The sequence below is a fragment of the Petaurus breviceps genome, unplaced genomic scaffold (genome assembly GCF_028583685.1).
Source record: "Petaurus breviceps papuanus isolate PSGF00001 unplaced genomic scaffold, PetGlider_PUasm1.0 151, whole genome shotgun sequence".
NCBI classification, from domain to species: Eukaryota; Metazoa; Chordata; class Mammalia; order Diprotodontia; family Petauridae; genus Petaurus; species Petaurus breviceps.
In genome coordinates this window covers 35,316,483-35,333,541 of record NW_027185712.1, presented here as the reverse complement: position 1 = coordinate 35,333,541, position 17,059 = coordinate 35,316,483, and the positions used below count along the sequence as shown (strand labels likewise).

Sequence of the window (17,059 nt, the reverse complement as noted above, 5' to 3'; positions counted from 1 at the left end):
GGCAGAGATGGTTTCATGTTTGTTTTTATATCCCCTAACATCCAGTACAGTGTCTGAAATGTAGTAGGACTTAATAAATGTTTGTGGATTGATGAGGTCACTTGGGACAAAAGTATCATAAAAATGCTAAATCTAAGACATTTCTATGACATGGATTATTATATTGGGTTCATAGGATTATATCTGTAGAATGGGAAAGATCGAATGTTGCCATCTCATTTAACAGATGAGGAAACTGAGGTATAAAGGGGGTAAATGACAGGCACAAGGTCACACAACTAGCAAGTTACTGAGGCAGGATTTGAATACATGTCTTCCTGGTTCCAAGTCCAGTCTTCTATCCACTACATCACCATGACTAAATGTAATGTCTCCTACAGAGCAAGAGAAGTAGACTGGGTGGAACAATTTAATATTTTTTTTATTTTTAAAATTTCTGTACCTGTCATGTGGAGTATGTACTTTAAAGAGTCATGGATATGAATGCTTTATCCTAAGGGTGGGGGTCATTTAAGCAAAGACCCCAATTTGTACTGATTAGCCTAAAGCTAAGAAAGGCATCATATTAAGATGACATGGTAATTTTTGCAATTATTATTCCTCTGTGTAGCTATAATATGGTTTGTATAGTACTATAAATTGAGGATATAGTTACAAGAATAAAAAATTTTACTGTGAAACAGTGTTTGAGTACATTTCCCTTTACTGTTCTTATAGAATACATTTTTTAAAAATCTGTTCATATGGTTGTAGCTTGAAATAGATGTGATGTGTGCCCTATTCCCTGTGCTTTTCCCATTCACTAAATAGGGCCCAAAGTGGAGCGGCTCTCAGTATGGCTTTGTATGATCCTAGGAATGGGCAGAAAACAGGGAAATCTGTGTACTGTATAGAGCATGTATTTGATTGGTTTTATCTTCAGAGATTCTCAAGACTTTGCTCCTATTTACTAAGGTATTGAAATCAGAGATTAATAGTTTCTTGCAAGACCATGAAAGCATTATGATCTCTGCCAGTCAATCTACCCTCAAGTGCAGAGGAAGTAAATCAGGCTGCCTACTGACTCAAGAAGGGCGGGAGGGGGAATGCAAAGAATTTGGAACTCATTTTCTAAAAAATGAATGTTAAAAATTGTTTTACAGGTAATTGGGGGAGGGGCGAGAATATTATTTTTTAATAGTATAGAAGAAGGAAGTCACCAGCAAATCCAGGAGTCAGAGCCATGAGAAGTATGGGATAGCTATTGATCTCAGCTCTATAGTTCTGTACTCTGTCAAAGACTGATCCTTTTTGCTAACTAGATTCCTTAATATCATTATATCAAAAGCAGCATATATTGCTATTCAAGAAGTCCATAGAATGTTTGGAGTTAAATGCATTAAAAATCACCTTTAACAATGTGATCTCCATCACATCCTTCCTTTCTTAGGGGTCAAAGGAAATTTCACCTTTGGATCAAGAACACATAAATTTTTAATCCTCAGAAATCATGTGAAAGTTTCCAAAGAAAGTATCCCTTCACTATATATAATCTTTTCCACATATCAGCCCTTTAGTTTCTAGCCCAATCTAGGCTCATATGAGAGGGAGAGAATGAAAGTTTCCCTTTATGGGCTCCCTAGTAAACTAAGTCTCTTAAAGTTTCTTCTCTTCTTGATGTTCTGTCACTACTTAGCTCTTAGGAAGCAAAAGTCAGCTGTTCATTCAAGCATAACGGACTTTTACAGCTATTTCTTGCTGTCACAATTCCCTAGAAACATTACGTGTTCAGAAGCATTCTTCAGAACAGGACTGTGTGATCCTAGGAGCTACACTGCCTGACTTTAAATTTACCCAAGGGATTAAGCACTCTCATTTGAGCTTCTGAGATACTTTCAGCAAACACTGTCCTCCTATTTATAAATCTGTTGTTTGTAGATTTTAAAGCTGCTTCAGTCTTAAGTAGGTTGATTATGCTTGAAATCGAGAATTGTGTGTCTTGTTTTTAAAAAGAGAAATAGAAGCAGAGAGAAAGTTCTGTTAGCCCTCCTCTGAGCTGATGCCTGCAAGGACACACGGTTGCTGCAGAAATCAGCCTTCTGTGTTTGCAACTGTCACAAGTTCAATTTCAGCTACACTGTCAACTTGAAATAGGTGGAGCAGGTCAAAATCGTGGGAGGAATAAGCGTAGACTAGAAACATCTTTGCTCAGAGGGACCACTGTCACATGACAGGGAGGGAAGCCAAGCATACAGGAGGACAAAAATCCCTTCTGAAAAATACATGCTATTCTGAGGAACAAAGAAAAAAACTCATCCTTTCCTCAGCAGGTTCACTTTTCACCAGCACAACACAGTTCCTGTCTGTTTTCCTCAAGGTTCTCAAAACATTACAAGCTAAGGTTAGAGTGATGGTTTTTGGAGCAAGAGTTAAGCCTAACAGTTAAACCTTAATGTGCAATACCAGTCCTTCACTTGGGAACATCTCCTTTCATCACCACCTCTATATAACATCATAGTCACTGTGTGCTCTAAGGAATAGAGAACTGAACTAAAGCCAGAAGACATGAGCTCAAGTCCCATCTTGGGCACACATTGACTCTATGACCCTGAGAAGGTCATTTATACTTTCTGTGCAGCTTGGTAAGACTATAAATTACAGAGGACATAGCAACCTGCATTAGCAGAAGTTAGTTTCCTCTCCTGGGGATTCTCCAAGCCAATGAAATCACAAGTCCAGTAGCTTCTCCATTAAATTGCCCTTCCCATTTTCCAACTTGTCCATCCCAATGGTAACTTCCTCTGCCAACCTGGGCCAACTACTTTTATTTAAATGTTTCATGGCATTTTGTTTTTTAAATAATATTTTCTTTTCCCCTATTACATGTAAAGACAATTTTTAACATTCTTTTTTTATTTCCAAATTTTCTCTTTCCTTCCCACACCTCTCACTTTCTTGAGACAATAAGCAATCCGATATAGGATATACATGTGTAAGCATGCAAAACATATTTGCATATTAGTCATGTTGTAAAGATAAAGAGCCAATGGCAGCAGGGTGGGGGAATACACAAAAACAATTTTAAAAAGTGAAAAATAGTATGCTTCAGTCTGAATTCAGATTTCATCAGTTCTTTCTCTGGAAGGGATAGCATTTTTCATCATGAGTCCTTTGAAATAGTTATTCTCAGCAATACAATGATCCAAGACTAGTTATTCTAAGCAATACAATGATCCAAGACTAAGTTTTTCATAGCTGATTATCATACAATATTGCTGTTACTGTGTACAATGTTCTCCTGGTTCTGCTCACTTCACTCTGTATCAGTAAGTCTCAGGTTTTTCTGAAATCATCCTGCTTGTCATTTCTTATGGCATAATAGTATTCCATTACAATCATATACCACAACTTGGTCAGCTTTCCCCAATTGATGGACATCCCCTCAATTTCTGATTCTTTGCCACAACAAGAGTTGATATAAATATTTTTGTATAAGTAGGTTCTTCTCCCCCTTTTTAAAATGTCTTTAGGATACAGACCTAGTAGTAGTGCTGAGTCAAAGAGTATGCACAGTTTTATAGCCCTTTGGGAAAAGCTCCAAATTGCTCTCCAGAATGGTTGGGTCACCAACTGCTTTTTGAACACCATGAATGGATAACTAGATTAGAGTCATTCCTTTTGCACACAGTAGGAGCTCAGGCCTAAAAGGGGTGAAGTGCCTCTATCCAGTGTCAAGGAAACTTTTGGCAGTTGGGGAAACAGGTCTCCCTTAAAATCAGGGATATATATATCCAGGAATGAGACAAGAGTGGAGGAGGGAAGGAATTTCCATACCTAGAAGCACTCTTTTTTTCAAACCTTACCAGTTACAAAGAGGAAAACTGGGCAACGCATACATACTGCTGGTAAGTTCTATCTATTAAGAAGTGAACCATCTAAAAGGTGATTAAAATCTTTTGCATCTCCAAATTATAAATTTGATTCCTCAGTAGATAACTAAAATACTAACAGACTCCTACTTCAGGGAATGACATTTTTTCTGTCAGTCTGTTTTCACAAGGAAAAAAAGGCAATAATATTTGCAAATTCGCCATCTGTGTGCTATGTTCCCTTGACCCCATCTATGACATAACCATAATCATAAGAAGCTGACGTGCTTTGAAAATTTCATAGGATAATTTTTTTAACTTTTTCACCATATTTCCGCAATGTGGATAAAATCTGGGCCAGATCATTACCTTCCCCGTAGCCATAATAAACTGAGCTGCATTGGGTCAGGTGCTGGCCTCACAATCAATTTATTACTGTTTTTGTCCTAGGCCTCTTGGCTTCCAAGCTAACACTTTTGTCCTTTGATTTTTTTACTGCAGCTCAAAACACTGGAATTTCAACTTTATACAGAAATTCTTATGGTGCACCTGCTGAAGATATCAAACATAACCAGGTATGGTACATACCATTTTCAGATTATTATTCTGGTTAGAATCATGTGAAATGTTCAAAATATAAACAAATGAATTCATAATTTATAAAAACCTGAAAGGAGAGGTGAGGGAAGGGGAGAGAGAACATTTTGTTACTACCCTGAGACACATCATGGCCTTTGGATGAAGGGGCTTGGTGTACAACAGTCCTTAGGGAGCAACTGATGCCCCCCAGTCACTGGAAATCTTCCTGCAAAGACTGGCTAAGCATTCAGGTACACTGTAGAGGGTGCTCTTTCTCGGAACTGTACTCAATTTTGCTAAGGCCCTCCCAGTTCTGTGTTTCTGTGATGCTATGGGTACAAATTAGCTAGTGTAAACTGTACCTGGACTTCATCCAGATTCCAGTAGAGAAACTTTTCTACCTGTTTATCCAAGTGAAAGAGTTAACATAAGAGCAAAGAGCTGTAGCCTTGACCTCATGCCTGCAAGGACCACCATCTACTGGAACATCAGATAGTCACTGAATGATGGCAGTGATAGGTAACTGTGGTTAGAGACCTTAACGATTTAAATAAGCATGTCTGGTTGCCACAAATATCACAGAGGCATAAAAAAAAATACAAAAGGGTGCTACCAAAAGAGAATGCATTGTCTAGCTGATACTGTTAATAACCAGTCTGATGTTAATAATTCCATGCCTATAACCTCTAGTTCAGCAAATCATGCTGTCTGACAATGTTCTTACACAATAGAATGCACAGAACATACTCAATCATGATGTAGTCTGCAGAAAATGTGGCATCATTCCAAGTGAATTCAAATTCAATACAAGATTTGCTTGAAAACCGATAATAATGTTGGTTTTTTAGAAACAATTAGCTACTTTAAGCATTTCCCTACTTCTGGTGATAATTACTAAATGACTGACATTTTGTAGTCATCCTCAATAATGACTTTTTTCTGATTGATCCCTTCAATTCCTGCCATACATCAATGAAGTTGCACTGAAAAGATAAAAAAGAAAACTCTTTGATCAATTGCCATTATCATCCAAAAGCATAAAAGACCAAGGAATTTTATGGTCTTTTTGAAAACAGTATCCCTTTTAGAAGAATATTTTCTGGGTGCCCAGCAGGGAAATTCCCATTGAAAATGAAAGGAAAAATTATTCAGACATAAGAAGATAGCCACGTCTTGTGCAAAGACTCCATTTGCAGCACTATTTGATAGAAGGGTCAAAAGAAGTGATATATTCTATTCTCCTCAAAAGCTAATATTGCCCAGGATTGCCACCAACAGTCAGCTAGACAGGAGAGGATATTTAAAGACAAAAGGGACCCCAGAGACTGTCTAGTTCAACTTCCTCATTTTACAAATGAGGAAACCAAGGCTCAGAAAGGCTAAGTGATTCGCCCTTGCTCACGCAATATATATGACACTACTCAGCGGTGTAAAACTCAAATATAAACGGATCCCTGTGGGCTGCCTATTGAGTCAGCCAAACAGTATTTTTAAATTTATTTTGTTAAACATTTCCCAATTTCATTTTAATCTGATTTGATCCACTCAGGAGTTCTGTCACTGAGAGTTTGATGCTTTTGTAACATGTATTCTCTTTACAACTACATATTCACACTAATTTAAAGACCACTCTCATGTGACACTCCTACCCCTACTTCCCAATAACTGTGACTGGTCACATTACTGATTTAGAACAATCATTGAACCCAACTTCTGCCTGCTGCTCAAAATTTGCCAAAAGAAACATAAAAAGGCAATGGGCCCATCAAGACTAGACTACACATCACTGAAGCCAACAAAACTACTCCATATTCCAATATGACTCCAAAATTGCCTCAAATCTTCAAAAGCCACGTAAGACATTCCTTTAAATATAAAATGGATTTGATGTTTCCTTTCCAAACATAGGCACTGAATTTTTGCCAATAAGGGATTATCAAGGAAAGAGAGTAATGATCACACATTTGAATGTGATGAGATTAGGTGGCCAGAGCAGAGACAATCACCAGAAATTGCTTACATTATACATTGGGCTGCTTCTGAAGCCTCAGTATTGGGTTAATCCCCTGGTGTATCTCAGGTGATCCAATAAATTCACAGGTATGATACAGAACTACACTTTGGTCTTTGCAATCTGAGTAGTTACCAAATAGTGGTACTAGTTGACTGATGATTGGTTGATATGACACACAAATGGAGTATGTGCTATATAACATGAGCTTTGTTATGAAGAAAGTAAAGTACCTGTTAGATCTTTTTTTTTCAAATGCTTTATTAACTTCTGATTTACATCATTCATTTCCACCAGATTTTGAGTTACAAATTTTCTCCCCGTTTTTCCCCTATCCACCCCCCAAAAAGAGCAGTCCCACAGGATATCCCCTCCTCCAATCTGCTCTCTCCCATATTTTCTCCCATACCCCTTTTGACTTTTCCAGTGGATCTCTATGCCCCAGTGCCTGTATATCTTATTTCCCAATTACATGTAAAATAGTATTGATAATAGTATATATATATATATATATATACACATATATATGTATATATATACATACATACATATTTGAATATTTCATTTTAAAACTTTGAATTCCAGATTCATTCCCTTCCTCCCTTGTCACTAACCCTTACTGGGAAGATGAGCAGTTCAGTATAGGATATACATGTATGGCTAATGCAAAACAATAATATAGTAGATATATTGTAAAAGACTGACTATATTTCCCTCCCTCTTATCCCACCTCCCACTTGTTCTGTTCTCTACTTTGATCCCGTCCCTTTTCAAAAATGGGTGCTTCCAACTTCCCTCCCCCCAGCTTGCCCTCCCTTCCATCATACCCCCTCTCATCCCCTTCCCCCCCTACTCTCCTGTAGGGTGAGATACCCTATTTAGTGTGTATGTAATTCCCTCCCCAAGCCAAATTCAATGAGAATAAGGTTGACCCATTCCCTTTTGCCTTCCTATTCTTCCCCTCCTTTGTAACCATTTTCCCTTGCCTCTTCTGTATGAGATAGTTTACCCCATTCTGTCTCTCCCCATCTCCTCTCATTATATTCCTCTCTCACCTCTTAATTTCACCTTTTAAGTATCATCCCTTCCTGTTAAATTGGTCCTGTGCCCTCTATCTATGTATACCTGTAAACATATATACACACATTCACATATGTATTCATATGCCCATATACCCTCATATATAGACATTATATATATATACATATATATATATATATATTCCCTTCAACTACTGAGAAAAGATTCATAAGTTACAATTATTGTTTTTCCATGTAGGAATGTTAATAGTTCAACTTTGATAAGTTCCTAATGATTTCTTTTCCCTGTTTACCTTCTCTTGCTTCTTGTATCTGAATGTCAAATTTTCTGTTCAACTCTGGTTTTTTCAGCAAGAATGCCTGAAAGTCCTCTATTCCACTGAATGACCATATTTTCCCCTGAAACATGATACTCAGTTTTGCTGGGTAGGTGACTCTTGGTTTTAATCCTTTGCCCTCTGGAATATCATATTCCAAGCCCTTCGATCCCTCAGTGTAGAAGCTGCCAGATCCTGGGTTATCCTGATTGTGTTTCCACAATATTCAAATTGTTTCTTCCTGGCTGCTTGTAATATTCTCTCCTTAATCTGGGAATTCTGGAACCTGGCTATAATGTTCCTAGGAGTTTTCTTTTTGGGATCTTTTTCAGGAGGTGATCATTGGATTCTTTCAACCTCTTTTTTGCCCTCTGGTTCTAAAACATCAGGGCAGTTTTCTTTGAGAACTTCCTAGAGGATGATTTCTAGGTTCTTACTTTGATCATGGCTTTCAGGTAGTTCAATAATTTTTAAATTATCTCTCCTAGATCTATTTTCCAGGTCAGTGGTTTTTCCCATGCGATATTTCACATTGCCTTCTATTCTTTCATTTGTTTGGATCTGTTTAACAGCATCTTGATTTCTCATAAAGTCATTAGCTTCCATTTGCTCCAGTCTAATTCTGAAGCAATGATTCTCCTCATTGAGCTTTTGAGATTCTTTTTCCATCTGGCAAATTTGACTTTTTAAGGCATTCTTCTCCTCATTGCCTTTTTGAGCCTCTTTTGCCATTTGAGTCAGTCTGTTTTTTAAAGTGTTATTTTCCTCAGTCAGGCTGTTGACTCTCATTTCATAATTTTCTTGCATTGTTCTCATTTCTCTTCCCAATTTTTCCTCCACTTCTCTTATCTGCTTCTTAAGGTCCTCTATGGCCTGTAACCAGCTCGTATTTTCCTTTGAAGCTTTTACTCCTTTTTGTCCCCAAAATAGGAGTGTAATGTTGGAATCTTCTGTCTGCTTTGTTTTCTTTGCCTGGTCATGTCGCTCCTCAGTCACTTGACCCCTGGGCTTTTTGCCACAGTAGGACTCTGCCACCAGACAGGGGAGCTTTCGTCTCAACCGCTGGGTTTTTCTCAGCTGCTGGAGGTATTAGATGGGTGCCCTCTCTGAAGTCTCCACACACTCTGGCAAGCTGGACACACACCCCAGGACCTCCACCCTAGACTACAATCCAGATCCAAGCAGGTTAAAGCAAGAGCAATTACCCCTCTGTCTGGTGCTTGGTCCCCCTACACTCTGCAGGCCAGGAGCTGAAGCTGCCATGAGGCTGGCTTTGCCGCGCCTCAGCGGCTTCTTGTCCTGGGGGCAAAAGCCACACACTCCCACTTACTGGTCCCAAAGTCCAGACTGCACTGACCTCTCACTTTGTCCTTCACATCTCTGTGTTAATAAATCTGGAAACGGCCACAGCTGCTGGTGATCTGGAGTCCCTCTGGCCGCGGCTGGTCAGGCCTGCCCTGGGGCTAAAGCCTCGGTGTGGGGCTGGTCTCAGCTCCCAGAGCACTGTGCCAGATTCCTGCTGGCCTGCACGGCTGTCCTCAGTGGGAGGTTAGCTTCTCTGTGTCATTTTGTGGGTTCTGCAGCCCCAAAGTTTGTTTACAATCTCCTTTTTACATGGATTGGGGAAGGTGGAAGCCGGACCCGCAGGGAGGTCGTGCTTCTACTCCGCCATCTTGGCTCCACCCCGCTGTTAGATCTTAATATATTATAAAAGGTGAGTATGATTATTAATTATTTTTACCATAAGCAAAAATAAAAATGTTATGGTATATGCTAGTTCAGGTTCCTAAGATCACAGAGCTAGAGCTGGAAAAATCCTTAAAGGCCATCTGGTCCTACCCACTAATTTTTACAGATAAGAAAAATTATTCCCAGAAAGGCTATGTGACTTGCCCAAGGTCACACAGGGAGTTAAGATCAAAGGCAGGATCTGAACCCAGATCTCCTGACTCTGTAGCCCCTCTACTACACTGTTTCTCACATTTAAGAACATTTTAAAATACTTTGCCAAATGGAATTAATATAGTTTGATCCTGCTGTCATGGGAGCTAAGTAAACCATCTATGACAGTATATTAAAGCTTGCAAAATAGAACTTTACAATACAAACAATTCATCTACAAAAGGAAACTTCCATTCCATAGCTTGTCTCTGAATATATATTTTGAGGATAACTACCACTTATTTGGGCTGTGGATAGAACTCTTGGCCTAGAGTGAGAAAGACCCGAGTTTAGATCTGGCCTCAGATACTAGCTTTGTGACCCTGGGTAAGTCACTTAACACTGTTTGCCTCAGTTTCCTCATCTGTAAAATGATCTGGAGAAGGAAATAGCAAACCACTCCAGTATGTTTGCCAAGAAAACCCCAAATAGAGTGACAAAGAGTCAGACATGACTAAACAACAACCACCACTTATCTGATATAATCACCTTAGACTCTTATATCATCCTGGTAATCAACCAATAGGGCACTGACAGAGACACATTGGGGTTACAATGATATGCCCAGGACCAAATAGCCAGTTAGGTGTATGATGCAGAATTTGAATCTAGAGTCTTCTGAGGATAATCCCAGCAATAATACAAAACACCACACTGCTTCTAAAAGGCCCACTAGACCAGAACACATACAAGTCTGATATAGTGGCTATGATCACAGCACCCTCCTAGAGAGAAGCAAGGGAAGCATGAATTCTAGTTAAATCCATGCTAATAACATGCCACATTAATAGGAGTTTTTAAAAATTCCTTCTTACTATCACCCAGATTCCCCTCCCCCAAAAATTTATTAACTTATAGCCCATTGAAATGTATAAAAAGTATGACAATTTCCTAGATGTTGGATAACTCTAAACCTGTAGTTTGAACTCAGACTTTGGCTATATGTATCATTTTCACCTGATGGTTTCTAGGGAGTGCCATAGTCATAACCACTTGAAACAATAGGAATTTTCATTGTCTTTTAAGTTAGGCAGAAGTAGAGAGATACACTGGCCTCAAACATGGATCAGACCCTCAATCTGTATGTTTAATCATCAGAACAAATGAAGATCCTTGAATTTAGGACTTTTAGTATCCATATATTTGCCAAAGGAGAGATGCCCTCCACCAGAGCAGATTATAACCTCCCCACATCTTAGTAATGGATCATAAATAGCTTTACACAAAAGGCCTTAGTTTCCTCATCTGTCTATGAAAGAAGGGCATCCTCAAATCCAGTCTAGATCTAGATTGGTGATCATGGGATTACTTCATATCAAATCTGATGATGATAATGATGATGTCTCCCTAAACCTGGCTATGCTTGTACTTCAGGCAGCAAAGAGGGAGTACTACTGACCTCAACTTGAAACCTTTCTCCTCTTAGACCGAGCATCCTTCCTACACCAGTGAGGCATTTCAGGAGATCCTTAAGGAAGATCAAATAAATATTATAAGAAAATCCAGTGTGTTCAACTCAACCTGCCTACATGACTCCAAGAATGTAGACTTGGTTGGAAAAAGGGAAGTTTACAAGACAAAAATGTTCCTGTTGACACCTGAGGTCCCAGAAGCTAGAGGACATGAATATAGAATTGTATTATGTTTATAAACAATCTATAGGCACAATTCATTGGTTCAGAGGTCCAGGGACTCATGCAATAGAAACTAGAAGCTAGATAAGGAAATAGATTCAGCCAGTAGTGCTAAGAAAAAGAAAAATCCTACAGCTCAGATACATATAATCATCCTTCTGTCTTCACCTCTTTCCATCCTCCATCACTAAGCAAAATAGATGAGATTGTACATGCCTCTCTTTTACTCAGGCTCTATGCTGCTTTTTTGTGAATTATTTTGTCTTTCAGGGTGACTCTGTCTCTTCATTTTTGCCTTGTCTTACCTGTGTAAAAATGTGTGTATGTTCACGTGTCCAATGGGGATACAGGCATGTGGCACAGAGCCCTATTTCTCCCTAGGCATGGTTTTGGCTTGAACTTAAAAAAAAAAAAGACTTTTTTTTTTACTGAATCAGAATAAAAAAAAAACCTTTTACTATTCCAAAGGGTTGAATATGTTGACTACAATTCCTGTTCTTATTGTGTGCTTATCTGTGTATTTATTCAAAGGTTTTATGATGATGGTAAAGTCACTTTGACAAATGTGCTGGAATAGGCCTCCTGTCCTAGAATATAACTGCTTTTCTATGCATATAGTGAACAGAAAAGTATTGACTCAGTCCCTTCACACTGGTAGGAAGTTGGATTAGATGATCCATTAGGCTTTTTACATCTTTGCTGTGTTTGCAAAGTTCTGGGAATCATGCAGCATTGAGTATTTCCCTAAAATGGGTAAGAGATGTAAATAAGGGTCTTGTATTTTATAGCCTCTAATCTGCTTCTCTCTGAGAGATAATTATTGTCAGCACTAGCACGTGAAAGCAAGAAGCTATTGGCAAAAATGAGGGAGGCCTGAAGGAGGAGGGAGGAGGCTATCTTGCTGAGTCCTTGGGTGTCATAGATAGCCCAGGTCTCCTTTCCAGTAAGTAGATAAACAGCAGTGAAGTGAAACAGTCACCATAAGAGGTCAAGTGTCAGAGAAAACAGATTAACAGGATGGGATTGGTCTTCCCTCTGTAGGTTTCAGCACAGCCAGTCCCACAGGAGCCCAGTAGAAAAGATTATGAGACCTACCAGCCGTTTCAGAATTCCACAAGAAACTATGACGAGTCCTTCTTTGAGGATCAAGTCCATCACCGTCCACCTGCCAGCGAATACAACATGCACCTGGGACTGAAGTCCACTGGCAACTACGTCGACTTCTATTCAGCAGCTCGTCCCTACAGTGAACTGAACTATGAAACAAGCCACTACCCAGCCTCACCAGATTCCTGGGTTTGAGACCCGGCGAGAAGGAACAGCTCCAGGAACTGTGCATGTGCATGCATACACCACAAGACATTTTTTTTTCCTGCAAATTTAGTTTGTTAAAGCCTGTTCCATAGGAAGGCCCTGATAACCAGTACGGAAATCTTGATTAAGAGATATTTTAGAAGGCTAAATGAATTGAAAAATTAACTTGGAAGTCAATAGAATGAAAAAAAATCCTAAATACTATTGTGTGGGACAACTTTTACTGTTGGCCCTATAGAGTCTTAAAAAACAAACAACGTGCTGTTAATTGAATGTGATAGAAGGAAGGAGGGAGGAAACAGAAGTGGATGGTGGGACAAGAAGGTTATGTTAAGCACAAGAAACAGAATAGTTTACACACTTTATGGGGGACAGCTTCTCACACTTTGTTTACTATCCTCATTCATTGTGAATCTAGGCTTCAAGTGGCATTTGAGGTTCCTCTGTACAGCAAGACGTTTCTTGCCTTTTGTTAATGCATTGTTGTAAAGTATTTGATGTACATTACAGATAAAAAAAAACAAGTGCATTGTGTATATTACACCAATGCCACAGTGTTTCTTCATCTATGGTTCTAAATATTACTTAAATTTCAAAATTTTGAAGGATGTATGAATTTCCAGTTTTTTCTTTTCCCCAGTATGTTTTAACAAAGACAAAAAAAGGAATATTTAGCAGTATTGTTCGTTCTGATATGTGAATTTGTTTGTGGCAACTAACCAAGGCGTTCAGCAGTTTCTGACAATTAACATATATCATTCCACACTCCTTGTCAACGAAGTGCTTTTTCACTGCCTAAAATTTTAGATGTAGATATTTGAAATAGATTTTTTTCATTTATACCAGTTTTCTTTATGATGATACAGTGTTAAAAGAAAATAAATTACAATTGATCTGTCATCCATATTTGCTAAGAATGTCTATTTCCAAGAATCTGTCATGCAAAATGCACATTCTTTGCTTGTGTGTGTGTGTGCGTGTGTGTGCCCATGTATGTATAATAATCCGTGTGTGATTTTTTGATAGAAGTAATTTCATTTGCTGTTCTCCTTGTATAAGCTTTGTTATTTTCTTTTCCCCAGGATAAATTGACTTCAATCTGTTTTTTCTGTACTGTATCCACTGTACTGACCATTTAATAACATGGGATCTTAATCCTGATGACATGGAACTGTGGGAGTTTCACCCATCCCCGTTCTTGGGCACCAATCCTTTAATACCCTCAGTTCTTTCCACATTTTACCCCTCAGCCCCTAATCGACCTCTAAAAAGAAGAGAACCCTCATAGAGCCAAATCTGTAATTCCACTTTCTGGCCTGCTGCTTACATCTCCAGGGGAACTGGAAACTCTTCCATTTACACTGTTGAAGGGGCTAAATCCATCATCTCCCACTGTCCTCTACCACCAGAATCTATTCTTTAATCTCACATGAAGCTAATATCTAGATAGGGACTAACAGCAATGAGAAACAATCGTTTTTTAGAAATTAAATGTATCTAATTTTTCCTAATATTCCTTTAAATATTGTCACCCCTCTATACATAGTTTAATTCAGCCAAAAGTCAGCAAACAATAGTTCCTTTTTTCTAAATTTGACTGCAACCAGTAGATAATTTTACTCACCTACTCAGACTTTGGAAATAAAAAAGCTAATTTCTAGAGAACAGCATAGACATAGCTTAAAGATACTTATATGTTCTCCTGTCTTCTCTCAATTAGGTCAAATGTGAATTAGTACCTTAAAAAAAATCACTTTTAAACTTTAACTGTACAACAAAATTTGTGGTAGGAAACCTGTATTTCTGGGATCCTTCACTGTAATATTACCATTTCATCCCCTTTTTGTGCCTCTACCAGGCACTTCTCCCCTACCTCCCAACATAGAGATATAGCTATATATATCCTAGGGGTCAGAACAAATTTTACACTTCACCAGTGTCATAGGACCAAAATAATACAGGTCATAGAGGCAGATGTTGTCGTATAAACATGAGTTATCAGTTACCTAGTATTCTAGATTAATATTTCCAAAAAAATAGACAGTAAAAAAAAACATTAACAGGTCTCAGTAGTGAAGGGGAAAATAAATGCATGCAGTAAAAAGATGGTAGGGACAGCTGTATATGTAGGGAAGCAAAAAGCATTCTTCCTAAACAAGATCTTTATATTTTCTTTATGATACTGATTGTAAATACATAGCTTGCATTCACCACACTTTGGGACCAGGCACGCTTTTCCTCTTCCAGTGACCCTCAAGGAGCACGGGCTACAGTTAGCTACTGCTGCTGTGTCTCCCCTGGAGTAGCACCAAACCTAGTGAATGCACAAAAAGCATTTATAGTTAGTAGAGCCAACCCTTTTGCTCAAAGGTACATCTTAGGGAAAAAACTGATTATTATTTTCTTCTTTTTTATTAAAATTTAAAAAAAAATAAGGTTGGGTTTTACTTGAACTGTTAAAATGGCCTCAGGGCCCATAGAGGTTCCCTTAACAGTGAAGCCAGGTCAGCTGGTGACCTGTTCATTACCTGAGATATATTGGATTAAATGCACCAAGTGACATGAAACCTTTGGTTTTGTTTTTTGTTTTCATTCTTCTGAAGTGACTGAGTGTTATCTCTGGGAGTAACAACTCCCAACACTGCCATATAAACAGAAAAAAAATGGAAAAGCATGTGTCTTGCTCCCTTCTGTCCCAGCATTAGATCACAAATGTACCTAGTGCATTTGATGTGATATTCGGTGTGGAGAATAGGATCTTGGTAAAGTATATAAATCCATGATGCACTTATTAAGAGAATGTGACTCACCTAAGGACTGGCTAGCCAATGTTACCAGTTTGTCTGTATGTGTCCAGTGATTCCCAAACTAAACAAACATAACAGATATGTCTTTCACAGAAAATTCAACTTATTCCACAATGTACTCCTTCAATACTGCTACCAACCCAGTTATTCTGAGCACTTCTTTGGTCTTCACTAGCAAACCTATGTGTGTACTTAGAGGTTTGAGAGGCTGAATTTCCTGAAATTTTGCTAGCAGCTGTTTGTTTCACACTTTATTTTTTTCTTCCAATACCCAGTTTCTTTGTCATGAAGTAAGGCACAGCTCAGAGATGCAGCTGTCTTCACTACTGTATTCATTTCCCAGTTTAATATCTGAAATGAAAAGAGGAAGGGGAACAGTTTCTGGATCAAATAAAATTGTCATTGGCCAAGGAACATATAAGTGCTTATTCACAAAGGTCATACACAACAGTAAGAAAACATTTTTAGAAAGACAGAGGTCACACTCACATGCATAGAAAGTGACTGTTCAGAATATCACCGTTTGGTACTGGTTCTCAGTCTTTTGGGGAACATATTCTAATGCTGCAATCCTGACAACAAACACATCAAGCAACAAAATGTCAACAGTAAGAATCAAGTTGACATAAGATGCTAAATCATACTTGGTGGTGGATTGTCTGTTTAAAGATCAACTCAGATTGACATCTTTGATCAATAAAGGTCATTTTAGAAAGCTTCTACTTTAAAAAAAAAGCAGTATCTTAGAGCTCAGTAGCCCCCCCCCAAAAAATTCTCAGTTTATTTAGACTGTGTTATCACTTACCCCTACTTCACCATCTGATATTATCTCATTCATTCCCATGAACTTAGCCTCATAGAGAGTTCAGATTTGTTCCTCACAAGTCATTTGATATTTGCACAGACACACAAATACAGGCAGAGAAAATGAGAGCAATGCCTCCCTGAATAAATGTTCCCTATTTACAAACAGTTATCTTAAGTCTAGCACTGTCTCTGTCTTACCATCCAAATATGATAAATCTGAAAGATTCAGCTAACTCATTTTACAGAGGGGAACAGGAGAATGGACGTGGTAATTCCATCAATTAAAATGCAAGCATGCCAATCTGACCTAGACCCCTACAAAAACAGCAGAAAGAATCAGAAGCAAATTTTCTTTTGACCTCTTGGGAATCACAAGACACTCAACAGACAGGTGCCATATTCTGGATATCCCAGATAATGACCAATAATTTTATAAGAACTGTCTTTATATTAGACACCTTGGAATTAGCCTGAAATTGAAACAAAATCATGGCAAATATAATGCCACATTCTGCAAATGATTAAGTCCAAGTCTGCTTCTCCCAGACTAGCAGTTGGAAAGGCCACTTTTTTTCTGCTCTTCACAATGTTGGAGTCACTCTTATTGTCCTTGGGAAAAATGTACCTAATCACTATACTGGATGGCAGAAAAGGGTTCAGTTACAGTCTTTTTTTCTGGCTGAGGCATTGTGCAAAGGCTATCCAGATGGCCCAGAAACCTTGTTTCATTCAGAGTTCTACAATGGTATATCCACTCCACC

At 38.5% G+C, this 17,059-nt stretch overlaps 1 protein-coding gene across 6 annotated transcripts in view; it reads left to right on the top strand.

The window, feature by feature from the left end:
- The window catches only part of CTNND2 (catenin delta 2), a 1,206,354-nt gene extending 1,191,103 nt beyond the window's left edge, over window positions 1-15,251 (top strand). For all 6 annotated transcript variants that reach the window (XM_069077188.1, XM_069077207.1, XM_069077216.1 and 3 more), the window contains 2 exons: window positions 4,350-4,423; window positions 12,412-15,251. In XM_069077188.1, coding sequence (XP_068933289.1) covers window positions 4,350-4,423; window positions 12,412-12,672 — 335 coding nt within the window. In that variant the 3' untranslated portion in view covers window positions 12,673-15,251. The remainder of the gene's footprint in view (window positions 1-4,349; window positions 4,424-12,411) is intronic.
- The last annotated feature ends 1,808 nt before the right edge of the window (window positions 15,252-17,059 follow it).